The sequence below is a fragment of the Emericellopsis cladophorae genome, assembly GCF_022114955.1.
Source record: "Emericellopsis cladophorae strain MUM 19.33 chromosome Unknown NODE_3_length_1261782_cov_116_963312, whole genome shotgun sequence".
In the NCBI taxonomy this organism is placed as follows: Eukaryota; Fungi; Ascomycota; class Sordariomycetes; order Hypocreales; family Bionectriaceae; genus Emericellopsis; species Emericellopsis cladophorae.
The window spans coordinates 936,830-961,936 of NW_026250928.1; the positions used below are offsets into that span (position 1 = coordinate 936,830).

Sequence of the window (25,107 nt, forward strand, 5' to 3'; positions counted from 1 at the left end):
CCTTTGTCTTGCTTTTGGCCGGATTGGCGGTGATTCGTTCCGCTTTGTGCGCGAATAAACAGGATGAGGAGGGCAGAACGAAGAGACCAACTACATATACCAGAAGCTTTTCCCCAGATATTCCAAAACTTCTGGGTCTTCAACGCTTGCCTTTTATAGGCAAATCGGACCAGCTCATCGACACGATGCCTGCCAATGAGCATCATGACGAGGAAGTCCATCTCGCGAGCCTGCGTATGGACGTTGATCGGACACTGGCTGAGATGAACGCGAAGCTTCTGAGCATGAAGCTCTTATTATCAGAGCTCTGTGCCCGACTGCCAAACACAGACGCTGAGAGCGAGGAGGATAGCAATGTTTTCCAAGCGCTGGCAGCAGCACAGCAGGTTTCGACCGACACCAAAGCCCAAAGACTGGGTAGACTGTCAGCTCCGCAACGTACGAAACGTCTCTGCGCTTCAGGAGCATGCAATCATCAGGCATTGGTGACCGCCAAGGGGAAGAAAGGCATATGGTGTCGCGAGCACACTTGTGCCGCCCGAGACTGGGACTGCGTGGAGGAGATTTACCGGTTCAAGCCTCTGGACTGGGAGGTGCACCGCGGCATGCTGAACTCGCTCTACTGCCCCCAGCATACCTGCCTCTTCCAGGGCTGCCTTGTGAGGGTGTTGGCTCGAGACGCCATCTGCTGTCCCAGGCATCTGCAGTTGGAGTGGCTGAGCATGGCGGCACGAGAACCAGAGAGGGCCACGGGGATCCTGCGTGTTGTCAACGGGGGTAAAGATCCTGGAGATGGCGAGCTGGATCATACGGAGGGAGCATGTGGCGAGAAGGGCAAAGACACATTCCAACAGGAAAAGAAGGGCAAGAAAAGGGTCCGCTGGGAGGACCACCGCGAATGAGCGGGTGGATGGTTCTGGGATGAAGTGATCTTTCCAAATTGAAGAGCAGCTAGAGGTGCTTGGGTGAATGTGAGATAATCACGGTCTCTCGACACGGACACCGGTGCGATTGCTCGACAGCACTCCTGAGCAAGATTTGCCAGTGAGTATCACGGCGTCACCGTTCAAACCTGCCAATGTTTCAGTGCTTCTGAAAAACCTCTTATGGTTATCATTCCATATCCATGGCAGGCAGGGATCATCGTTGCAGCAGCTCTATCTGACAGGATTGGAATCCAGGGTCCAGACTCCAGACCCCAATGCCAAGGGCTCCGTCGGGGTCCGGGCAGGAAGCCGCACAATGCAGCTTCCCCTCGTCAAGTGCTGTAATCGTTCAAGTGCGTATCATGGTCTTGTTCAGGAATTGATCCCTCTGTGGGATCACTCTGAGCCGCCAATCAAGGCGATCAAGCTGCAGACTGACGCACCCCTAATGTCGACTGCCGATGCTACACGGCAGTCTGCAATGCGTTTCTTGTGTAGATAGAATTGATATAAGAATCCAAGGCTGGACGTACCTTTGCCTATCTGCTCAGACCCATCAATCACTTGCATCGTTCACTTATTCCATCTTCTTCCTTTCGACAAGTCTGTATCCCTGGTGGACGAGACTTGACTTTGCTTCGCCGACTTTTGTATTTCCGCTTCACGAAGAAACAGCACTCCCACACAAACCTTTCATCATGGCCGTCCTCAAGAACCTAGCTCTGCTCGGCATCGCCGCATCCTCATCTATGGCCCTGCCTGCGCCATATGCAGGTGGCCCAGATGCAGGCCCCAACGTCATGGCAAGACAGGACGCGGATGCTAAGTGGATTACAGAGTTGGCCAGTGCCGCCGGCTTCCCAGTCACTTTGGTTCCTCTCCCTCGGAAACGCGACACGCAGAGCGAGGACCGACCTCTGACAGAGGCCGAGCTCCAGTGGTTGGTCAATGGGCCCCCAGTCTATACCCCCGAGAGTGAGAAGCGAGAGGCTGTGCCTCCGCCAGACTTGGATGAGGATGTGTTCACCATTCTCCCTTATCCTCTCCCAAAGTCAGTCACTCAGGACGGCAAGCGACGGGCCGCGGATCCTCAGCAGGACAATGTTTTCACCATTCTGCCATACCCGCTGCCGCAGGACGTTGGTGAGAACATGAAGCGCCAAGATTCTGGAGAGGATGTCTTCACCATTCTGCCATATCCGCTGCTCAAGGGCGACGCAGAGAACAGCAAGCGCCAAGATCTTGGAGAGGACGTCTTCACCATTCTCCCGTACCCGCTGCCCGATGGCATGGCATACAAGAGCAAGCGCCAAGAGCCTGGAGAGGATGTCTTTACCATTTTGCCATACCCGCTGCCCAACGGCGTCGCGGAGAGCAACAAGCGCCAAGAAGAGAACGTCTTCACGATCCTCCCGTACCCGCTTCCTGAGAGTGCGGAAGCCAACAGGGAGGAATAGCGAACGGGTGACTCACCGGGGATCAGGACTGTACAATAACATCTTGTACAAACTCTAGCGTTGATTTCGGTAAATCGAATTATGCCTTAGCAAGCTGGACTCATTGGGCACTGCGATAAAATGGAGTAATGGATGCGTTGAGTTGACATCCCGCCTGCACACGGCAGCAATTTCCATGTGTCCGGCAGTGTTTGCTTCATATCAAACAGCCAGACAATATATTTTATAATACTGAGCTAGTCTGCCATCATCCGGTATGGTGTAGTGGCTAACATTTGACGCTCTCATGATCAAGCATGCTTGTGTACGAAATCCGTCAAGCCCAGGGTTCGATTCCCTGTACCGGAGATTTTCTTTTGCCTTTGGTGAGTCTGAGGATCATGATTTTTTTGACATTCTTTTTTTCTCGTATTTATTGAACTCCATGTAGTATAGGGGTTCCGTGAACAGTATCTGCATTCCAGTTTCTCTTTTACTTACACTACACGTGCATGTAGCTGCTGACAGGGGGATGTTGTCGTCCGGACATGATTAGACATCAAGATAGATAATCCTCACGAGTCACGTGTAACACTCGCAAACGAGCAATCGGGGAAATATCTCGGATTGTTTTGAGAAAGTGTCTTCATGGAGCGCAAAAGGACCGGCAGTGTACCGTTTGAACGGGTGCTGCCTTTGCTGTCTGGCTCCTGCTGCTGCCGGAGACATTCCGCACACTTATAACGTGCCATCCGATGGTATAAATATCAACACATCGACCCGCTCAACTGATCTAGAAGGCATGATTCTAGGTATCAAGCGCTCCCACCAACTGTACAGCGTCCTCTATCAACAGAAATCGCACTGCCACCGACATGGCACACGCACACGCTGACCACGAGCAAGGACACAGTCACCATGAGGCCGATGATATTGGAGGCCGGAACAAGGCTCATTTTGAGTACGTCTCATCCCATAGAATGTGAAAACGACTATTCTCACAGATGACAGCAAGCTGAGTGTGGATCTCTGGAACATACCGTGGATCAAAGCCCTTGGGGGGCAGATCACGCAAGAACTCAAGAAGGATGCCGAAACAGGGAGTCTGAATACCAAACCTAGCAGCGAAAGCACGCGGACATACCGTATGCTCGACTACGCATGTGGCAATGGCGTGATATCGAGGGTAGGCACTCCGAGAGTCCAAAGTTGCAAGAGTGACCACTGACGCATGTACAAGGCGCTGGCTTTGTGTTTCGATGATATTCAAGGTCTAGATATCTCACCAGAGATGGTAGACCAGTATAACAAGCTCGCGGAGACATCAGGCCTGTCCGACCGGATGCGCGCCACTGTTGGCGACCTCATCAACGGTTCCGACCAGCTGAACGCCCTCGAGTACTCTGGCTTTGACCTCATCGTCATGAGCATGGCGTTGCATCACGTCGAGGACCCAGTCTTGATGATCCGCCGGCTCTCTGAGCGTTTGGCCAAGGGTGGTGTCTTGTTGATCATCGACTGGGTGAGCCCTGCCGAGAGTGGTTGCCGTGCGTTCATGGGGATGCACGACCATCCCACAAGCCACATTGTCTCGCGTATGGGGTTTGAGAGGAGAGAACTGGACGCTTGGTTTGCAGACGCGGGCTTGCAGTCTTTCACATGGCGATGGGCAGCGGATAGATCATCTGCGCCAGTAGAGCACGGCGGGGATAAGCAGATGTTCTTCGCCAGGGCGACAAGGCCGCTGTGAATACGTTCTCCGCAGCAGGGGCTCTCATATCGCTCGGAAATTGGTATCTCATATGCTATGTCCTTTCCCCCGACCCGACCAGAACGCTCAGTCAAAAATATCCGCAACGTAGCGCACGTTCCGCTGGCTCTCAAACCACTCCTTTGTGCCCTCCTCGTCCTCCGAGCCGTCCTTCTCCATCTTGAGCTTCATAATCGCCAGCCGCACCGACTCGGAAACGCCCCGGGAGCCACAGACGTACACCTTGGCGCCCTGCCGCCAGAGGTCAATGAGCCTGTCCTTGTGCACCTGCATAATGTCGTCGACGTGCTTGGCGCCCTCGCTCTGGTCCGGCGCGCGGCTATACGCGCGGTACACGCTGACGGCGCCCATCTTCTCCCAGGCGTCAAACTCGTCGCGGTAGAGGTCGTCGTTGTCCGGGGCGCGGCAGCCGAAGAAGAACATGGCCGGTGCGAGCTTGCGACCCGCGGCGAGCATGGCGGCGCGTTCTTGCGTGAAGCCGCGAAAGGGCGCGAGGCCGCTGCCGGCGGCGATGTAGATGGCGGGTGTCGTCTCTGGGTTGGAGGGCATGCTGAAGGCGGCGTGGGAGGGACGGATGGCCACGTGCAGGGTGTCGTTCTCCATGAGGGAGGCTAGGTAGGACGTGGCGACGCCAATGTGGGCGCCCTCGCCGGACAGGGAGGGCTTGTTGAGAACGGTGTAGGTGACGGTGGCGTGGTCTGGTCTCCAGAGGGGAGACGAGGAGATGGAGCTGCGGAGGTCAGCAGGATGTTTTGGAGGGATTGGGGAGACTGGGTGGGCCACGTACTACTGACGGACGCGCATGGGAGGCAGCATGGAGAGGAAGACGCCAATGGGAAGGTCGACCTCTGTGAATCGTTCCAATATCGCCAGGGCAGAGAGCCTCTTGGTCTTGACCTCTTGGTCGTAGCCAGCACCGGCCATGTGTTCGAGTGTCGCCTTGACGGACGCGTCCGCGACGTGCTCCGCGATGGCGAGGATGTTCTACCGTTGTTAGTTCCCTTCTGAGGTGCGTCGATGTAGATGTGTGCTCACCCTCTTGGTGGCGGGCTGCGCCAACTCGACATACGAGCCGAGGACGTCGTTGGCGGGGATGGACGTATTCGTCGGCAGCGCGACGAGACCACCCTCCGTCGTGATCTCCAGGTGCGCATCGCGGGCGAGCTTGAACCTCCGCAGCGCGCGCTGGACCGTCTCCCGGGGGTTGATGGGCAGGATGGCGAGGTAGTCACCGGCCGAGTAGGTCATGCCCTCGGGCAGCTTGATCTCAACGTGGCGCCTGGCGTCGTCCGGGGTGAGCGCCCGCGCGCTGATGACGGTGGCCTCGGCAACGTCCTGGCGGAGGGTGGTGATGCGCGGTGCCGAGACGGCCACCTTGACCGCGGCCGCCGACTTGGCCTCGGGGGCGTCGTCGCTCGAGACGCCAAAGGTCGTGGCCAGCGAGGGCCACAGGGTCTGGTCCTCCCAGGTCTCAAAGTCGGTGAAGAGGTCGCCCGAGGAGGCGTCGGCGAGGCCCATGTCGGCCACCCGCTGCGCGCCGGCCTTTTCCAGGTGCTCGTCGACGAGCTTGGGCACGCGGTGGTAGGTCTGGACCCAGTCCCGGTGTCCGCAGCCAAAGACGGTGTACTTGACGTCCTTGAGGCTGTCTGGATCGCGGTTCTGCAGCCAGGCGACAAAGTGGCCGGCGTTGTCGGGCGGCTGGCCCTCGTACGACGCCGTGACGATGACGACGGGCTGGTCTGTCGGGAGCTGGCCCTTTGCGCTGTCCAGGCAGTCCACCTTGGCGGCGCGGAAGCCGTGCATGGGGGCATCCGTGGCGACTCTCTGGGCAAGGGCCTCACACGTACCGCTGTTGGAGCCGTAGAGGATGGTGAGGGGCTTGCCGTAGCCATCCGCGGCGGCCGCGTCGTCGCCACCCCCCTTGGCGCCGCCCTTGGCCATGCCCTTTTCCATGCCCAGGAGGCGGCCCTGGAGGGTGGTCGGGTTCATGCCGTCGCGCAGGATGGCGCGCATGTGCAGGTCCTTGGGCTTGATGGTCAGGGTCTGCTTGACGCTGTAGATGTACTTTGGGTCGAGGACAAAGTTGAAGTTCTGCAGCAGCATGGCCATGACGAGCAGGGCCTCCTGCCAGGCAAAGGGGCGGCCGATGCAGGCGCGCATGCCGTTGCCAAAGGGCTTCCAAAAGTCGGGAAACTCCCGGCCGAGGCGGTTGAACTCGGCGTCGAGCATGCGCTCGGGCCGGAAGGCGAGGGCGTCGTCGCCGTGGACGTTGGGGTCGAGGTGGGACTTGGTGAGGAGGTTGACAATGGTCTCGCCGGCCTTGACGGCGTATCTGCCGCCGACGATGGTGTCCTCGCGCGGCATGACGGTGAAGAGGGGGATGGTCGCGTTGACGCGCAGCGTCTCGCGCAGGACGGCGGTGAGGTAGGGCAGCTTGGACATGTGCTCGACGGTGATGGGGTCCTTGCCAACGACCTCGTCGACCTCGCGCTGCGCCTTCTCGTACGCCTCGGGGTGCTTGAGGAGCTGGTAGAAGGCAAAGGACAGCATGCCGGATGTGGTCTCGTGGCCGGCGATGAGGAAGGTGATGAGGTTGTCCATGATGCTCTCGTCCGTCATCTTCTGGCCGGTCTGCTTGTCGACGCCCTTGAGCATGGCATCGAGCAGATCGTGGCGGTCCTCGCCGCCCGCCCTCCGCGCGTCGAGCACGCCCTGGGCGGTCTTGCGCATCACGTCAATGTCGGCCGCGAACTTTTCGTTCTTGGCCTTGTAGAAGACCTGGGGCAGCGGGGGTCGCCGGCTGCGCTCGCCCGCCTCGGTGAGGAAGTTGCCCATGGCCTCGATGAAGGGGTGCATCTCCTGGGAGTAGTAGCTGTTGAAGCGGTAGCCCATGGAGCAGAGGGCGAGGGTGTCGAGGGTGAGGCGGGTAAAGTCGTCGACGACGTCAATGGCGGCGTCGGGGCCGGCGCGCGCCCACTTGAGGGCGAGCTGGGAGGCCACGTCGTGCATCTCGTCGAACATGCCGCGGATGGACAGCGGGCCAAAGGCGGGCATGAGCACGCGGTGCGCGATGCCCCAGTTCTCTTCCTCGTTGTGGGCGGTGAAGAGGCCATCGCCGATGCCGTTGCGGACCTGCTCGAGCGTCTTGTTGACGCTCTTGACAAAGCGCGTCTCGTCACACGTCTCGTGGACGAGCGCCTGCGACGAGACAAAGACAATGGTGCGCCCGGGCAGGCTGAGGCGGTAGATCTCGCCATGCTGGTCGGCCAGGTGGACCATGGACCCGAGGGGGAACTCCTCGTTGATGTCGAACAGGTTCCCCAGCAGGGGCAGGCCGCGAGGCTCTGGGATGTCGACGAGCTCCGTCATGGTGGCAGCTGGGGCTCTGGACTCGAATAGTATGATGGCGGTGGGTTCAAGGCTCAAGCCTCACTCTCGACGGAGGGCCGCAAGCCGTTATAAAGCAGAGCCGCCTCCAGCTGCTGCTGCATTGACCCCTTGGACATCCTCGGCCGTCTCGCCTGGCCCCGTATTGGCCAGCGCGTGAGGAGATTGAAAATCCAGTCGAGAGAGAGCGTACGCGTACATGTGCGGGAGCAAACCAAACGGACTGAGGCTCAAGCTCGTGCGTCCGTTGGCATTCATTGCCGTACCGTAGGCATTCGGCAGGCAATCCCGAAGTCCATCTCGATCTCGCGGTGCATCTTGTCGTCAAAGCGTTCTGCTGCTTCGGCGCCGCCGATCCGATCGCTCATCATACCAGTCTAGTCTAAGCAGTCCGTGCATGTGCGTGCATGGGCCGGCGTCCTTTTGCGTTCTCCAATCCCTCCTCTTCCACGGGCACGGCCCTCACTCTCAGCGTAGCCCTCTGCTGATCGCGACTCCATCCCTGGCGTCGTCTGCCGAGGCACGTGATCTGCGAGTCGAGTCTAGTCGCGACGCGCGAGGTGCTGTGAGATGATACATGCGGCCTGCGCAGACGACACTTTGTGATGACGGTTTCCGTTTCAGCTCCATCGGCCAGAACTCGCACGTCCAGGATTGGATGCCTCGCTCGAGCACGGTGACAAGTCGCAAAGCTGCTGGGCGCATCATCGACCGCATCAATCTGCAGTGGATGCACGACAAGAGGAAGACAAGATCACGGTCAGGAGGCACCGGCACACACTCTAATCAAATCGCTTCCACGGAGGAGGAGGAGGAGGCTGCTTCACTGGGACTCTAGTCTAGTCTTTTGAATGTCTTGCCTGTCCCGCTCATACGTGGACAGGGTTGTAAAAGCTAAACCTGCTCTCCGGGTCATACGTCTTCTTGAGCGCCTGGAGCTTGCACTGCCGCCACCCCTCGGCGCCGTAGAGGTTCTTGTTGTCCTCGTTGCCGTACGCGTAGTTGACGTAGGCGCGGTACCCGTCGCGGCCGGTGGCCTCGTGCAGCGTCGCGCGCAGCTGGTTGCCCAGATCCTCGACCTGCTGGTCCAGCGCGGGCCCGTCGGGCTGGTAGATGAGGAGCGGCGCGGCGAGAATGTTCTCCCCGCGGAAGGCAAAGGCGGTCGAGGCGCCGTCGACGGCCTTGACGCCCTGCGTGGAGTAGGCCTCGAACATGAAGATGGAGTAGCCGAGCTGCGAGTCGCCGCCGACGGCGTCCGCGTACAGGTCGTACGCCGCCCGCATGGCAGGCACGTCAAAGGTGTCGAGGTAGATGGGGAAGCGCGGGTTCGCGGTGCCGGCCTTTTGGCAGGGCGCCGAGTCGAGGGCGATGTCGGTCCAGGCGGAGAGGTCGCGGTAGCTGCCGGCCAGGGGCTCGTCGCTGAGGGGGCCAATGTCGCGCAGGGGCTGGGCGTACTGGTCGTCAATGGCGTCGACGCCCTCCTGGATGAGGTAGAAGACGATGACGGGGTTGACGGGGTCCGCGTCCGGGTTGTTGAGCCAGTAGGACCAGTGGATCACGTCGACGGGCTGGTCGCCGCCGTTGAGGAGGTGCGCGTTGGCGGCCGCGTAGACGGCCTCGACCTGGTCGCCGCTGAACGTAAAGGTCTCAATGGCCCAGTTGCTGTGCTCAATGTCGTAGACCCGGGTGGTGACCGAGGTGACGATGCCAAAGTTGTGCCCGGCGCCCTTCATGGCCCACATGAGCTCGTGGTCGTTGCCAATGGTCTCGATGCGGCCATCGGCCAGCACGAGGTTCATGGACACCCACTGGTCCGCGAGCAGGCCGTGGTGGCCCTGCAGCCAGCCGTGGCCGCCGCCGAGGGCGGGGCCCATGTAGCTGACGCACTCGCAGGTGCCCGTCACCGTCTGCTTGCCGGCGGCCCAGAGCGAGTCGGTGACGACCTTGGAGTTGGTGCCGCCCTGGATCTCGGCCGTCGTGCCGTCCGCCGAGACCTGGACGCCGGACAGCTTGGCCAGGTTGATGGAGAGGCCGTCCTGCATCTTCTCCAGGGTGACGGTGGCGCCGTGGAAGCCATTGTACGCCAAAAAGGGCACGTCGTGCCGGTTGGCGTACTTGACCGTCTCGGAGACGTCCTTCTCGGTGGCGGGCACAATGACCGCGCGGACCGTGGGCAGACCGAGAAGGGACCACCGCAGGGTCTTGTCGCCAAACTCGGCCGTGTCAGGGCAGTAGATCTCGGAGCCGGCAGACAGCCTTGCGCCCAGGCCATTCAGGCCAGGCACGCAGGAACCGTGCTCCTGTCCGCGGGGGCCCTCGGGCGCGGCGGTCGCCGTGTTGGCCCACGCCGCGAGGGCGGACAGGATGGAGACTGAGAAGCCACGCATGATGGAGGTCGTGGTTCCGGGGGAGGCAGGGAGAAGGGAGGGAGAAGGAGAAGGGAGGAGAGACAAGAGGGGGGAGGGGGGCACTTCCAATGAATGAGCAAAGGGGCAAAGGAGGAGTGGTGATCAGGGACCCGGACGCACCGCTCTGAGAGGCTCCCCACGGTTTGTATTTATTATTTGGGCATGCAAGACAGATTCCGACGCCACGCGAGCGAGTGGCGCCAGTCCGGGTGGGTAGGTAGTCCGTCCCTTGGGCCCTTGGAGCTGGGGGCGACATGCTCGCCGCGCAGGTACGATTGTACAAACGTGGATGTGTTGCTAGGCCACTTTGAGCCATGCCCGTCGCTTCTCAGGCGACTCCATGATCAAAGAATATCGGATTCTGTGGGTTTGGACGGTGAGGCAGAGGGACGCAGGCGAGGGCGTGACTAGGCCACTTGCATACATACACCTTCATGTCCGAGGGGAGAGCGGTGGAATTCCGAAACACCAACTAGGCATGTCTGCCGATGTACGTATGTGCATGCTACGTTGGCCGAACATGAATGCATCACATACGAACCCCGGGGGATATGAAAGATGACGGGCCTTGACCACGTGTGAGACACATGCAAGACTCGGGTTAGCAAGCAGACCATCCACGTTGAGGCCTCATGGCGTCTGGGACTGGGTGACTGGGATCGCAATGTCGTGTCGGCCGTCTTTGCCGTCCGTCCCCTACTGTACGCGGCTAGCACGTACCGAGGACGGACGTCGGATCGTACTCTCGGACGCGACGACTGGTAGATGGCGAGATGCTGATCGGGCACACAGCTCAACCTCAAGAGGTGGTGTCTCGCCATACGCACCGCTTGGACAGCTTCGCGCGCAGCATCAATTCATCGATGAATGTACGTACTCGGCCATCCATTATGCGCGCAAAACGCCCGTCCCGGCTCAGACGCTAACAAATATCTCTCGAGTCTAGTGACTACGTAGTCTGCCGTCTGCCGGCCAAGTGGTCCACCCAGCAGACTAGCATCTAGTACTGGGACGCGGCAGGGGTCTTTCTTGGCTGTGGTGGGACGTGGTCCCTTTGTAGGTAGAGTAACGTTGGACCGTCAATCTCTGGCAGACTCTTGTTTGCCTCGGTCGCTGCTGCATGTGTTCTTGTCGTTCACCTCTATCCGGTCCTGGCAAACCGCACAGATGATGGATAGATCACCCCACCGACGGACGTGACTCGACAGGCAGGCAGTATTGACCGTGCTCAAATCAACCTTGAACGGTAGGCACCTCGACGTCTCTCTCTCGATTGAGTTATGGCCCCAGTTCCAGTCCAGTGCCCTTGTACTGGCAGTCGAGCGGGCGGGCGGCGGCGGGCAGTGACCTCTGATCGCCGGCCACCCGCCGATGGCGCAAGCCCAAAGTCCGCCCTTTTCCAAGCCACAGTACGCTTGAAGCTTCCTCGCCCAAGCAGAGCCCTGCTGGGGAAACCTCTTCCCCCTTTTGGTGGCTGGCGTGGCTTGGCCTGCCGTCACGCCAGCCGTCTTACCCTACCGTAATAGTACGTGACCGTCGTGACGTACGGATACGTACAGTACGCACAAGTTCGAGCGTCGCAGGGGGTTGCGTGGTCCCCTGGTCCATGCATGTGGGCAGTGAGTTATTCTACTGATCAGCTCATGCTTTGCGATCTTCTCGCACTGGATCCTCTGGGCGAGCCGGCGCCAGATCCGTCATACCGGATCGTCCACGGTCCACGCGCCAATCAATCCCTGACCCATGCGGCCCCTATGTATGTATAATTACTCCGTATACATGGTGGCCATTAAATTATCAATCGGCGGCACTTACGTATGTGCCGAGGCCTCGCGGCACCTTTCCTGTCCTTGGCAAGCGTTGACTGCCATATGCGAGACACTATGCACACAGAAATTTGGCAGATGGAGGTAGCCAGCTGAGCACGCAAGACTGCCCATGTCTCAGCTGGCTACAACAGGTTCATCCGGCGGACGAGACTCGACATAGGCTCTAGCCCGCCCACCGTCCGTCCCCTGTGGAATGATGAACCTGACGACTGGCCTGGCTAGCCAGCCGAGGTGCACCAGCTCCAGCTCCAGCTCCAGCTACAGCTCCAGCTCCAGTCGCTGGTGGAACAGATTGCATGGCGAACGGCAGAGATGATTCCTTGACTAGCGCCGGTCGCAAATGTGCAAAGGGACCGATTGGGCTTGTTGCTGCCATGAACTTTGAAGCAGCGCTGCCCACATTGCATCCAGTAGAGCAAGGTGGTCATGTCATGTCTGGTATCCGTACTGGGGACTGTCTGAATGGACAAGTCTCAACTGTTCTCCGTACTCTCGATGTACATGGAGACCAGACATCGTCGAAGCCATCCCGTCCGCACCAGTGCGCTCTGCTGGCGACCCTCGACTTGACCCTCGAGGGTCGCCAGAATGTGGGCTAAATGAGAAAGAAAAAAAAAACATGTAAACTACTCATCGGTTGCCGGCTGCCAAGACGCACGAGAGACTCAAAGAGGCTCGATGCCGACCCGCCCCGAAGGCAACCCGCGTCCTGACGTTAGTCCCAGGTCACAATCTCAGGCTCTACGCGTTGCGTGTGGAGACACTAGCAAACACCGTCGCCAGGACAGAGACGACTAATAACTTAGGGGCAGGAAAAGATCGGTACGGTACGGATGGTTGGTATGTTCTCCGTATAGACAGGTCAATTGTGAGCGAGGGGGCCCCGTATGACGGGGCAATGGGACCTAACATCTGATCAGCTACGTACTACGGATATTCGCGTATCTCTTGGACATGCTAGACTAGTCAAACTGATACTATCAACTTTACTTCTTTTTGGCGTCTCCAGACACACCAGACACCAGCGCCGATTTCTCCTGACGCATGCGGCTGGACCCTGGACTGCCTGCGTAGGTATAACTGGACTCCGTTGCCCTTTGCGCCCCGTGAGACGCTCCCGTTCCAGACCGGGCCAAGCTGGTGGGATCTGTCTGTCATCTGTCACTTTTCTGTTTGCCCAACCGGCTCCCCCATACTGTGGACTGATCGACACCAGACACTCACGCCTGTGCGGGTTTGCGCGTGTGAGCGAGAGAGAAAAGAAACACCGAGTCTCCAGAAATCGAAAACGGCAGCCTCTCCCTCATGTTCTCAGCCGATTCCAGCCAGGCCGCCGAGGCTGCTGCTGCTGCTGCTGCTGCCGCCGCCTTCCGGTCACTCACCATTGAGATCTGGACGCTCTACGCCGTGGCCGTGGCCTCCACGTTCCTGCGCACGTACGCTCGTGTCAGGGCCGTCGGCTGGAAGGGCATGGGGTGGGATGACTACCTCGTGTGGGTTGGCGTGGTGAGTGAAGGAATCACTGTCCCAGGCACGGGGACATCCTGACAAAATCAAGTACTAACGTGCCGCCTCCAGATCTTCTACACGTGCCAGTCGGCCTTGGGCTGGAGCATTGGCAACTCGGCCAATGGACTCGCCAACAACAACATGACGCCTGCGCAGCGAGCGTCCCTCTCGCCACACAGCCAGGAGTACCAGATGAGGTATGTCAACACGTCCTGGGGAGCCAAGTCCTGCTGAGCTGATCAGTACCACAGAGTCCTCGGTTCGCAGATTCAAGTGGCTGGCTGGACAGTCTATTCGTGTCTGATCTGGGCCCTGAAGCTGTCCATGTTGGCCTTTTTCACTCGACTGACCGTGCGTTCCATGCATTCGAGCTCGCGCAAAGAGATGCTAACTCGTCCAGAACGGCCTCGGGCGCCCCTATCGCATCCGCATCAACCTTGGCTTCGCCCTCGTGCTGGGCACCTTTCTCGCCGCCATCCTTGTCATCTTTGTCGGCTGCCGACCATTCCACCATTACTGGCAGATCAACCCGGACCCAGGCAGTACGTTCTTCTCGAATATGATGAGATTTCCGCGAACATGAGAGCTGACACGACGACACAGACTCTTGCCAGGCCGCCATATCCCGACCCATCATCTGGACTTCCTTTGCCGCCAACGTCACGACCGACATCTACCTGATCCTCATCCCGCTCCCCATGCTGTGGAAGTCGACCCTGCGGACTGCCAAGAAGATCGCCTCGTCCATTGTCCTTGGCGCCGGCATCTTCGTCCTCGTCTGCGCCACGCTCAAGAGCGTCTTTGTCCTTGTCGTGAGTTTCCTTCCATAGTACCTCCGTCCGTAGTAGCAGACCAGCTAAATCCCCCAGGACCCCGTCGACGGTGCCCAGCTCGCCGGCTCGTGGGGCATCCGCGAGGCGTTCACTGCCGTCATGGTCACCAACCTGCCCATGATCTTCCCCCTCTTCAAGACCTGGCTCAAGCCCTGGTTCGAGAGCGCGCTCCGCTCCACCTCGCAGAAGAAGACGTACGAGCTGCGCAACCCGTCCGGGTTCCGCACCATTGGCGGCGGCGGCACCGCCGGCGAGGGCTCCGGCCCCAGCCACGCCTACAGCAATAATCGCAGCCGGATAGGCCACGGCGCCGGCGCTGGTAGTAGCTCCCACGGCATGAGCACCAACATGACCTTTGACAATGACAGCGAGGAGATGATGGTCGAGGACCACAAGATGGGGACCATCCAGGTCACCGTCGACAACAACACAAGACAGCAGAGCCACCCGGCGACCGGCATCATGGTGTCGAACCAGGTCGAGATCACGCATGAGGACAGGAGTAGCCAGGTTACAAGTACGGAGGTCAGCGACGCCCCGACGCAAAAGGTGCGCGACGCGTGGTAGCTTGGGGAAAAGAGACGCATGGAGCATCGCTGGGTATTTCTGTGCATATTTGTACAGGACATGATGTATATAGTACCATTGGTGGCATGGAAGGCGCTCAGTGCAGGACAACCCCCCTACAGCGAACGCCCCTCCACCTTGAGGACCTTTCTAATATGCTCAAACCTGAGCTTCTCCTCCTTCTGGCAGCTGAGCAAGTTGGCCATCTTGAGCACATTCTTGATCTGCCGCCCGTTCAGCTCCAGCCTGCTCAGCCGGGCCATCTCGTCCGCAGTGACCTCGTGGGCGTCATCCCCCTGCTGCCCCCGGCGGAGCGACACGGTGCGGCCGAGGAAACCCCTCCAAATGGCGACGCGAGACGCCTCGTCGAGGGGCGGGTACTCGATGGCGAGGTGGATGCGCGACTGGAACGCCGGGTCCATGGACTGGACGCGGTTCGTCGTGAGAAAGAGGCAACCCTGGTAGTACTCGAGCAGGCGCAAGAAGATGCCCACGATGCGGTTGCGCTCCATGTCCTGGGCCGTGCGCGCCTCGAGGAAGACGTCGCACTCGTCCAGCAGCAGCACCGCGTTCCAGTCGGCCACCATGCCCAGGATGGCGCTCAGGTTCGCTTCCACCTCGTGGGCCTCGGTGCCCAGGTCGCCCGCGCTCATAATGTACAGCGGCACGCGCATCTCCTCGGCCACCGACTCGGCCGTCAGCGTCTTGCCGATGCCGGGGCCGCCCGACAGCAGCATGATGATCCCCTTGCCCTTGCCCGAGATGATGTCGTCAAAGGCGTGCTTGTACCTGACCTGGCTCTGGGCAAAGGCCAGGATCAGCTCCTTGTGCTCCTCCTGCAGCACCAGCGAGTCGAACGCCTTGTCGTTGAACTCAATCTCGCCAATCTTGTCCACAAAAAACTCCATCCATCGCTTGTTGGTGAGTGAGTAGCCTCGGACAATGGGGGAGCACAGGAGCAGCTCGTCATCCGCCATGGGCGCGAGAGACACCTCATCGTCAGCAGCAGCGCCTGGCTGCTTCTCCCCTCGGGCTTCGTAGCCACTGCCGCCGCTCGCATCACTCGAAATGCTGTTGCGTCGGCTGACCGCCATTGTGCTGAAGTGGAGGACGGTGTTGAGCATCACCATGTTTTCCGGGTTGCTCTTCTCCCAGTTTTGCCCGTCAATGACAATCCTCGACTGCACCGTCTCTATGCGTGTCTTGGCTGGGTTGGTTTCTGGGTGGTACAGCGCGGGCCCATTGTAGAACTTGTAGTGAAACCCGGCAAAGCTCTCAAACACCCGGCCCCGGGCTCTCAGGACCTCCTTGATCTTGTCTGGCTCGGGGTGGTAGTCGATCGGGTAGCATGGCAGCTCGTGAAAGGGACGCACGCCCCGGTACTGTGGGATGCGCTGGTCGCAGTCGGTCCAGCCCATATTGCTGCCGTCCCAGTCGATGCACTGCGCGTTGAGGTGGTACTCTTTTCCACATTGCGTTCGGATGTAGCCGCCGTCGTCAAAGCGCGCGGCGACGGGTCGCCCAGCCTTGGACCCCAGGACGTAGCACCCCGGAGGGAAGAGTGTCCAGACGTGGTCCCACGAAACCACCTTCTGCTCGAAGTAGTCCTGGCGCAGGCGAATGGTCTCCTGTAGCTCATTGTGCATGACCTTGTGGAGAAAGGCAATGTGCTCGCGCGTCTTCTCGTCGTACTGGGCATCGTCCTTGGCCGCGACAAAGGCGTCCCATCGGTGCACGAAGCACTCAAAGGGTGCGTGGAACGTCAGACGAGACACCCGCGTCGTGATGCCGGGGTATTCGTCAAAGATGGCTGTGAGCACAGTCTTGAGGTATGGTGACTGCACGACGATGCTGTCGAGCACCAGGTTCTTGGAGTCACTCTCCTTGGGCTTCTCTGGTTGCTTGGTCAGCGTCTGTCTTGGGTAGGCGAGTTTGGTCTGGGGAGGGGGGCTTACTTTTGCGCGCGAGAATGGCGTACTTGGCCGTCTCCTCATTCTCGGCCGCCTCCTCGATGCCATCAGGGGGCGTGGACGACCATGAGCGATCACCGTTCTCGTCGTACTTTGCGTAGAGATCGATGCTGTCCGCAATGGTGCCCACAAGCACCTTGTCTTCCTTCTTCTCCTCGTCGTCGCCCTTCTTGTCTTCGCCCTCTTCTGTCGCAGCCTCCTCCGAGGTCTCCTCTGTGGTGATCTCTGTGGCTGTAGAGTTCTCCCCCTTGCCGGTGTCCGACTCGGGGCGGCTGACGACGACCACCGAGGCGGTCTCCTCGCCCGAGCTCTTGGTGCGCTCCATTGGCTCAGCCATGATGGAGATGTCTGAAAGATTTATATGGGAGGCTCAGTTGATGTTGAGTCTGAGAAAGCCCCCGCAGAAGATGGATGGAGAGGTGAGTGAGATGAAAGAAGAGAAGCAGACGCCTCTGCAGTCTTGCATGTCATGCTTATATACCTGGACCTCGACTATAAGTCTTCAATGCAGACCGGCGGGATGCTGACATGACACACACGGTCAGCATCTTGTGATGTAGGATTCGAGGTCGAGGCGCTAACAGCTGCAGCCTGCGATACACTTACACTGCAGCCTGCCTGACAAGTGCATGATAGGCAGTAGGGACCTACCTACCTATCGTCTAGGCAGTGCGCACTAGTTGACAGCCCCAGGCTGCCGGTGCGGTGAGTCACTCATCGGCGAGCAGCCAAGTCCCCATGTCATGTCTTCCTCGTCCATATCTCCGCATGCCGCCGCAGCACAGCGATCGCCATCAAGACGTCCTTTGGATCCAGATCCCAGCCAACCAGAACAAGATGGATTGCTTCTCAGGGGACGCGGCGAGGCAGACGCTGCCTGGGCTGGCGTGGGGACCCCTGCACAGGCTGCACCGCTCGACCCCGTCGACTCAATCAGAATCCTCGATTTCTGACGTCCAGGCCAATCTGAACTGCCATCGCAGTCATCGCCGTCTTACAAGTGGACCTGCCAAGATATATTCAGCCCTACTGACTGCATCTCTTCGATTGACGTGAAGCAGCGGCAACCCCCAGTATTCACCCAGAGCTGCTAGCCAAAACTTTGGCTGCTAGGCAATATTTTGGCCTAGCCATGTCTAACAAAGACAGAAAGACACTTCCAGAATAGTGACTACTTAGTAGCTTCGATCGAATACCGCGGCTGACCACTCTGCTGCTTTGTGACAGCCGACGACACATATATGTCGCAGCAAGATTCTGGCGAGCTTCTCATCCTCCAAATATCAAACGTTTGAGCCTGGCATTGAACAAGCAAGCCCTTTCCCCACTGCCATCGGACAAAATACAAGGGTGCCTCCGACTTCCTTGCCCAGCATGGGTGCATCATCGCCCATCCGCTCCGTCAGCACCCTGACCTTCTCCATGGCCATTGGGTCAATCCCAAGGGACTCGAGCTCCCTAGCCATCTGCACAGCCAAAGACCCTGGGAATCCGGGGCTCTCTTGGCCTACCGCAATCATCACGTCCAGCAGCGCCAGGAGCTTGTGCAGGCTTGTCGTGTCTTTGGTCTCGAGGTAGTGCTTCAGATACACGAAGCCCGCCAGGAAAGCAGCAAAAGCGACCAGCGGCGATCGGAAGCGTGCGTTGACGTCGACGGCCAGCGCGACCGTGGTCACAATCGTCTGCGCTGGCGCGAGGGTCTTCTCGTTGAAGTCGTATAGTGGCGTCGTCTCGTTTCGTGGTTTCCCCAGGGTCCCCCGGTACAGACTGATCATGGCTGCACAAAGCTGGAGGCTGATAGTGACAGCGTTGTTGTCGTGCGTGTTCTCGGGACAGCTGAGGTGAGCAGGCAGCGTGCTGAATGCCGTCGCCAGACTGCTGTCCAGATGGTTGAAGCTTCCCCAGAAGAGCGCCACCTTGATCTCGTCGGGTAGGCCCTCTGACATTGGCTTGCTGCCCAAGTCGATGCAGTCGTGGAACAGATGGCTGGCCACCACCCGACAGGCAAATGCAGAGAGCCCCCCCAGGCCGTAAGTGAGTGCGTGCGACAGCGGGACGGACGGTTCCTCCAAGCTGTTCTGGTAAGACAGCTCTGTGCTGGGCAAATGAGTCCTGATCTGGGAACCGTTAGCACGTCAATCACTACACAACTCCTCAAGGCGTTGCCACGCACCCGGTCAACATCAATAAGAACTGGCCAAGTCGCCGTAGCACTGTTTCCCCGGTCCAAGGCGAACATGGTCCATATTGTCCGTCTCCTCTCTTCCCTCTCGCACCAATCTCGAGGTGGCAATAGCGTCTGGTTCAGTGCCACGCCGTCCACAGCCTGCAACCCCAGAATCTGCGACAGGCGGACAGCTCTTGCACAGCTGATGGAGGCGCGCGTAAACCAGAGGTTCTGGGCCTCGAATGCAGACAGGAGCAGCCAGGCCTGGCAGTGTGCCAGACTGATGATGCTGCTTTCATCCTAGGTGGGTCAGGAACTTCTACAAGACGAGGAGGTGAGGACAACTTGCCCTCATTTCATCCTCCTCCAGGTAGTGTCTCGCTCTCCGATAAAATGGCTCTGCCATGTGCTTCTGCGCCGCTGAAACCTCCGCACCACGAGCAAGCACGGCATACTGCAAGCACATGGGAGGCTGCATATGAGCAGGCATATACAGCGAGCTTATATATCGAGCGGGATGCAGCATAGGAGTGTCGGGCCAGAGCTTTGATAGTTAGCTAGGATCGCATACGCTCTACCCGCACACAGACTTGCCGTTGTGAAGTAGGAATTCGTGCTGCGAGGTTGTATGTGCCTTTTAGCTCATATTCCCCGGTGAAAATCGGATGGATAAGTGGACGAGAGCGCAACATACAGTTCCTCGATCAGCGATTGAGGGGGCAGCTGCTCATATCGCCCTGTGCCAACCAGCGCCATCCCCGGGGTGTTCCCAAACGTCCTCGTCGAGACGCTCTCGGCGGCATCTTTCTCCCTGAGCTTGCCTTCCAGCTCGTCTACGGGGATCAGTAGTCCGTTTCCCCAGTGCATGTACACAGAGACTCACGCACGCGCTGCTCGAGCTCCATCATCATAGGCCGCGACGGCATGTTGAGCGGCTTCCTTCGCGCGGTGGGGTACTCGCACGTCGCATTGTCGCGGATGCATCGAGCGCAAAAGGGCTGGGCGCGGTCACATTTCACCTTGCGGTTTTTGCATTCGGTGCAAGAGAAGGCAGCGACAGACGTGTCGAAAGAAGAAGAGGCCATCTCTAAAGGGGATGGTTATGGTCGATGAAAGTTGAGGTGACCTACGAATGAGACGGAGTTGTGGTGGCCGGACTCCGAGCACGAGCTGTCTCCTTGAACTACCCTATAGAGCTCGTCCGCCGCCTATATCACCATAGGACATGCGGCATGGATAATTAAAACTGCCTGTCTGGAATATACCACAGAATTAATATCATGTTGGAATGTTTGCCTTTCTCTGTGTAGATGATTTGCAGCCCAAAGTGGTTCGTCACGATCACATTGCCTAGGAAATGATCTGACAGAGAAACGTCCTGGTCGTTGCGGCGTTGGGCGCAGTATGGGCTACCAAACTTGGAGACTATCTCCAGCGACGCCATTGCATGATGTTTGAAGGATAGATACTCTTTTATTTCGCCTTGCGTTTTTGGTCTATATATCCAAAATTCCGCATGGCAGCTCTTGCTGACGGTACGAAGCCGGCGTGGACCACTACCTATTAATACACCCGCTGGGCATTCCGAGGATCGAATCACACGATGTGATGACATACTTGGAGAAATAGAAAAGACATCCCTATGATTCAGCTTTCTTGCTCGCCTTTGTTCTGAGTTTCCTATTTGACCCTTATTAGACGGCTGTCCCGACAAAGGGAGCAGGGGAAGAAGACTCACATAAGTGCATATACACACGCATAACTTGAGATCGCAAACAGCGCCACAATGGCGGCATCCCTCCAACCGTAATAATAGTCCTTCAAATTCATGGTGTAGAGATAGTCGCTTCCTGTCTGGTATTGACAGACACTGCAGTCTTGCGTATCGTCTGGGTTGAGTAGGTTGGTTCGCGATCCAGGACCCTGCATGTAATCGGCGAGATACTCTGCACATGTCTGGCCGTCTGGTGTATCGAATATGGCGAGTTCTTCCCTTCCACAGTGGACGGGCTCGTCGAACGTTGTGAAGACCAGCATGGAGCCCATGAGGTAGTTGAACGGGTTCAGGTAGTAGAGCCAGTAGCGCCAGACTTCTTGGATCTGCGAATAAGGAACGTAGACACCACAGAAGAACACCAAGATGCCGATCACCAGTGGATTCACCAGAATAGCAAAGACCGCGTTGGGCGCATAGGCCGCGACCGCTTGGCCGATGCCCGTGTAGATGAACTCGTACATGAGCATGACGAAGAAGACGGCGCCGGCTTTGTCGCTGCCACTAGGAAAGCCGACAGTATAGTACCACGTCACGTAGTATAGGACTGCGCAGAGGACGAGGTAAGGAAGCTCCGACACGATCAGGCCCGTGGCGAACGCAGACCAGTGGTACATTTTACTCTTCTTCTCGCGAGCCTCGTAGATATCGCGCCGCTCTAGGAAGAGGGGCTGTAGCTGGGCGATAACACCCGGCGCGACGAAGATAAAGTTGAAGATGGTGAAGAGGCGCATCTGCAGATCAGCGACCGAGTTGCCGATTCTCCAGAAAGAGAAGCCATTCAAGAGCCCCGAAATGATATGAAGCGTGAATTTGTTGTTGATGTAATCTGTGTTACGCCAGAGCGAAGTGTTGTTCCGCTTCGTGACGAGCTTAAGTTGCGTCCAGATAGGCGCGGCGAATTCGTGGCCATCATCGAGCGTCCCGGGTGGTTTCGACGCGGCGTCCCTGATTATGTGATTGAGCTCCTGGGTCATGGCCGTATATTCCGGGCTGGCGAGCCAAACTTCATTCCAATCCTTCCCTTCAGTTAGACTTCCGGAGACGACGTCAATCATGTGCTCAGCCGGGTTGGTGTTCTGAGGGCAAGGAGCGCCATGACGACCGAAATACGCCTTGACAGTGGCTCCGTTATGGCCGACATCACCAAAGTACACCTGGATGCGGGCGTTAGTGTTTTTTGCTCCAGGCAGGAAGGGACACGTACAGTTTTGCCGCCCTTGGCCAATAGAAGTAATGTATCGAACTGAGCAAACAGAGAAGCTGAGGGCTGATGAATAGTGACAAGGACAGCCTGTCCGACGTCTGTCAATTTTCGAAGGAACCGAATAATGTTGAACGCAGCCTGACCATCCAATCCACTCGTGGGTTCATCGAGGAAAATTAAGATACTGGGCTTTGATACAAGCTCGACACCAATCGTGAGACGCTTGCGTTGCTCCACGGAGAGGCCAGCCGTGGTTGTGCCCACAAGAGTGTTTTCAATGTCGTGCATTTCGAGTAGATCGATAATCGTGTCGACGTATTGCAACTTTTCCTCGAATGGCGTGTCTCGGCTCTGTCTTAACAAAGCCGAAAACTCCAACGCCTCTCGGACGGTGGCAAGTGGCTCGTGGACATCGAGCTGCTCGCAATACCCTGCAGAGTGCTGGAACGAGACGGGGAGGTCTCTCCCATCCACCAAGATGCTGCCCTTGATTGTGCCTTCGGTCTTGCGCTGGGCAAGCACATCCAACAGGGTTGTTTTGCCTGCCCCTGAGGAACCCATCAAAGCGCCCAGCATGCCGGGCTTGACCCAGCCCTGCACATTATCGAGGAGGACACGATCGCCCGATGATGTTTTCACGGTGTAGGAGAGACCCTTCCACGTGAAGATGGATGTGTTGCGTATTAGCTGAGCATCGATTTGGGGGGAACTCTTCGTCGTACTTCGCTTCTTCTCGTCGACGGAACAAGCTCCACCTCGAAGGGTTGACTCGTGAAGGTCCAGTCCAGATGGCGCTTCTTCGTCCACGGTGAGATGCTCCGTCTTCGTGGCCCTTTCGCGAGGAATGACCAAGTAGCCACTGTTTCCAGACACTTGGCTCCAATTGCTTGTAAAGTAGACCGTCAGAACGACGAACAAGACCCACCACGCCCACACGATGCCAAAGTTACGCCAGACGTGGGTATGGCTATAGGACAGCCCTTGCAGGTACTGATCACCCGTGATGACAGAGGCACCCACGGGGGCGCCGCGAATTCCGGTGCACGCTTGGAAGTCCGGGTTGCTGTAGCCAGGGCCGTTGGGAACCAAATTTTGGCGGACACAAGGGATCAGCTGCCCGTGAAACTCGTTGCTGAGGATCGCCTCGTAGCCGTAGGCCAACGGATTAATCCAGAAGATCCAGGCTAGCCACGGACGCATGCTGGGCCTCGGAATCAAAAAGCCTGTATACATGATGAGTGTCGACATGAGGATCCCCGACAGTTTGGAGGCCGCATCAAAGCTCGAGAAGGCGGCCCCGATGGCGCGAAACAAGGCCGTCATACACATGGATACGGAGACGGTTGTGATCCAATATATCATGAAGGCTTCACCTGTAGCCTTGAGACCGGTCATCCAGTAGACCGGCAGGGCGAACAGCGTGACTTGCATGAGGATCAGTGGTATGTCGGCAGCGATCTGAGCGACGCAAAAGGCGGCAGGATGGTAGAGAGCGAAGCCTCGATGCTTGGCTAACACGGGGCGTGCGGCAAAGGAGCTGGTCACCTCGCTCATAGAGAGCAGCGAGTTTAACAAGATGGCGAAGAAGAGAGAGCCGCCTTTGAAGAACAGTCCCGAGGAGTTGTCGGGGGCATCGTAGAATAATGAACCGGTGATGAGAGCTTGAACAAAGTTCAAGCCTTGAGGGATGAGAAAGACGACTTTGTCGCCCCACAGTAGCTGGTACTGCCTGACCACGGCGGATTTGACTTGTGTATAGAAGCTGACAGTGAGCGGCGAACCCTTGGGAAGACGAGGGTTTCTTTCGAAGTGGACGGCTTCCTGAAAGTCTTTCGTTGCCTCGGCAGCCTCTACTGAGTTTGGATAGTCATATTCCAAGGCCATTGTAAGCTTGATTTGAGTCGCTTCGTAAAATGCGCGAAGTTCTTCGGCATTGCGAGGATGCCGATTCTCCATGTCGGGTCTGATCCGTCGCTCGGTCGGCACAGTAACGCCGGTCAAGTAATCGGCGATATTGGCTCCATCGGTGTAGAGGAAGCCCAGCTCCTCCATAAAAGGCTTTGCTCGATGCATTGGGCCGTAGAAGACCTGTTTCCCTTCATCTAGGATTAGAACCTTGTCGAAGAGGTCAAAAATGCCGTTGCCCGCTTGGTACAGTGTCATGATGGAGCTCAAGCCGAGGGCGTCCGTCATTGCCCTCATACATCGTATGTACCCCAGGGCTGTTGAGGCATCGAGGCCTCTGGTAGAGTTGTCCCAGCAGAGCACAGATGCTCTTGTCGCCATGGTCTCGATGATGGAGACACGCTTCCGCTCGCCTCCCGAGACACCGCGAACAAATTCGTTCCCAACTCTGGTATCGCGGGTGTGTTCGATGCCCATGGAGTGCAGAAGGGAGTTACGATTCATCCGTTGAAACTCCGCCCTGGTGAGATTGGGCGGTAGATGGTGCGGTACCTTCATCCGGGTTGCAAAGTCGATGGTTTGTTGCACTGTTAGGGTAGGGAAAAACAGTTCCTCCTCGGTGTTCATGACAATCTGCCCCCTGTATGGCTTTGCTTCGTCGGCAGTCATGGATCCATATCTGACCTCGCCAGTCACTTGGGCGTATCCCAATCTGCGGTTGGCTAGTATCTTGAGTAGGGAAGTGCACCCTGCTCCTGGTCGCCCGAGTACCAGGAGCATCTCCCCCGGCTTGACACATCCATGACTGTTGTCGATGATGGTCTTCAGCAGCGGCTTTTCCCGAGTTTCTTTGACACGGGCGGGAATATTGACCTGGCTGCCGACATTCTCGTGAAATGCTGCGTCCGTTCCAGTGCCCTTGACAGTCAGTTCGTGCCAAGTAATGCCGAGCCGTTTACCCTTTTCCGTTTGCTGGTTGGCCATGTTCACTTCGGGCATCAGCTTCCAATCTTCGGCCTTGCTGGCAGACTTGTCGCCGTTGAAGTCGTCTGGCATGGCTTTGGGTTTTTTTGCCGCCGCTGAATCTCCTGCTCAATGCACATGCGAGTGGCACAGTGCGGTACAAGTCTCCACTGACACCGCTGCCCAGGGGGTGTTGCGAGTGGTGTGGTCGTTATTGCGCAGCAAGCGGTCATGCTACATGTAGGTGAGTAAAACACAGGAAAAACAAAATATTGAGCTGCGTGAGTAGAAAAGAGGGGTGATCAATCGGAGCATTATCGAATCCATCGTCCATCACCTACACTGATTCAGCGGGGCAACAAGCACATGACCGGATATCGCCATGATCTGCGGTGCCAACGTTGTGACAAAAGGACCTGTTCTACCCGTACAGGTGGCACTACTAAACGACCTTG

At 57.9% G+C, this 25,107-nt stretch overlaps 7 protein-coding genes across 7 annotated transcripts; 4 read left to right on the plus strand and 3 right to left on the minus strand.

Moving 5' to 3' along the window:
- Positions 1–185: 185 nt before the first annotated feature.
- J7T54_008096 (uncharacterized protein) lies at positions 186–902 on the plus strand (the record flags this gene model as incomplete). The annotated part of the gene is made up of 1 exon (XM_051502691.1): positions 186–902. The coding sequence occupies one exon, from the start codon at positions 186–188 to the stop codon at positions 900–902; it is 717 nt and encodes a 238-aa protein (XP_051365858.1).
- Positions 903–1,624: 722 nt separating this feature from the next.
- J7T54_008097 (eukaryotic aspartyl protease) lies at positions 1,625–2,383 on the plus strand (the record flags this gene model as incomplete). Its single annotated transcript, XM_051502693.1, has 1 exon — positions 1,625–2,383. One exon carries the CDS (start codon positions 1,625–1,627, stop codon positions 2,381–2,383), a length of 759 nt encoding a protein of 252 aa, XP_051365859.1.
- An 854-nt stretch (positions 2,384–3,237) lies between these two features.
- J7T54_008098 (putative methyltransferase-like protein) lies at positions 3,238–4,112 on the plus strand (the record flags this gene model as incomplete). Its single annotated transcript, XM_051502694.1, has 3 exons — positions 3,238–3,323; positions 3,374–3,548; positions 3,603–4,112. The coding sequence occupies 3 exons, from the start codon at positions 3,238–3,240 to the stop codon at positions 4,110–4,112; spliced, it is 771 nt and encodes a 256-aa protein (XP_051365860.1).
- Positions 4,113–4,199: 87 nt separating this feature from the next.
- J7T54_008099 (Bifunctional P-450:NADPH-P450 reductase-like protein) lies at positions 4,200–9,907 on the minus strand (the record flags this gene model as incomplete). Its single annotated transcript, XM_051502695.1, has 7 exons — positions 4,200–4,863; positions 4,921–5,117; positions 5,169–7,510; positions 7,567–7,654; positions 7,787–7,897; positions 7,987–8,241; positions 8,396–9,907. The coding sequence occupies 7 exons, from the start codon at positions 9,905–9,907 to the stop codon at positions 4,200–4,202; spliced, it is 5,169 nt and encodes a 1,722-aa protein (XP_051365861.1).
- A 3,155-nt stretch (positions 9,908–13,062) lies between these two features.
- Positions 13,063–14,666, plus strand: J7T54_008100 (uncharacterized protein; the record flags this gene model as incomplete). Its single annotated transcript, XM_051502696.1, has 6 exons — positions 13,063–13,263; positions 13,336–13,463; positions 13,518–13,617; positions 13,667–13,808; positions 13,870–14,078; positions 14,136–14,666. 6 exons carry the CDS (start codon positions 13,063–13,065, stop codon positions 14,664–14,666), a joined length of 1,311 nt encoding a protein of 436 aa, XP_051365862.1.
- Positions 14,667–14,782: 116 nt separating this feature from the next.
- On the minus strand, positions 14,783–16,973 carry J7T54_008101 (TOB3 (member of AAA-ATPase family); the record flags this gene model as incomplete). Its single annotated transcript, XM_051502697.1, has 2 exons — positions 14,783–16,560; positions 16,622–16,973. 2 exons carry the CDS (start codon positions 16,971–16,973, stop codon positions 14,783–14,785), a joined length of 2,130 nt encoding a protein of 709 aa, XP_051365863.1.
- A 772-nt stretch (positions 16,974–17,745) lies between these two features.
- On the minus strand, positions 17,746–24,745 carry J7T54_008102 (ABC multidrug transporter (Eurofung); the record flags this gene model as incomplete). Its single annotated transcript, XM_051502698.1, has 7 exons — positions 17,746–17,772; positions 17,983–18,753; positions 18,810–19,095; positions 19,498–19,636; positions 19,687–19,890; positions 20,609–21,734; positions 21,785–24,745. The coding sequence occupies 7 exons, from the start codon at positions 24,743–24,745 to the stop codon at positions 17,746–17,748; spliced, it is 5,514 nt and encodes a 1,837-aa protein (XP_051365864.1).
- Positions 24,746–25,107: the final 362 nt, after the last annotated feature.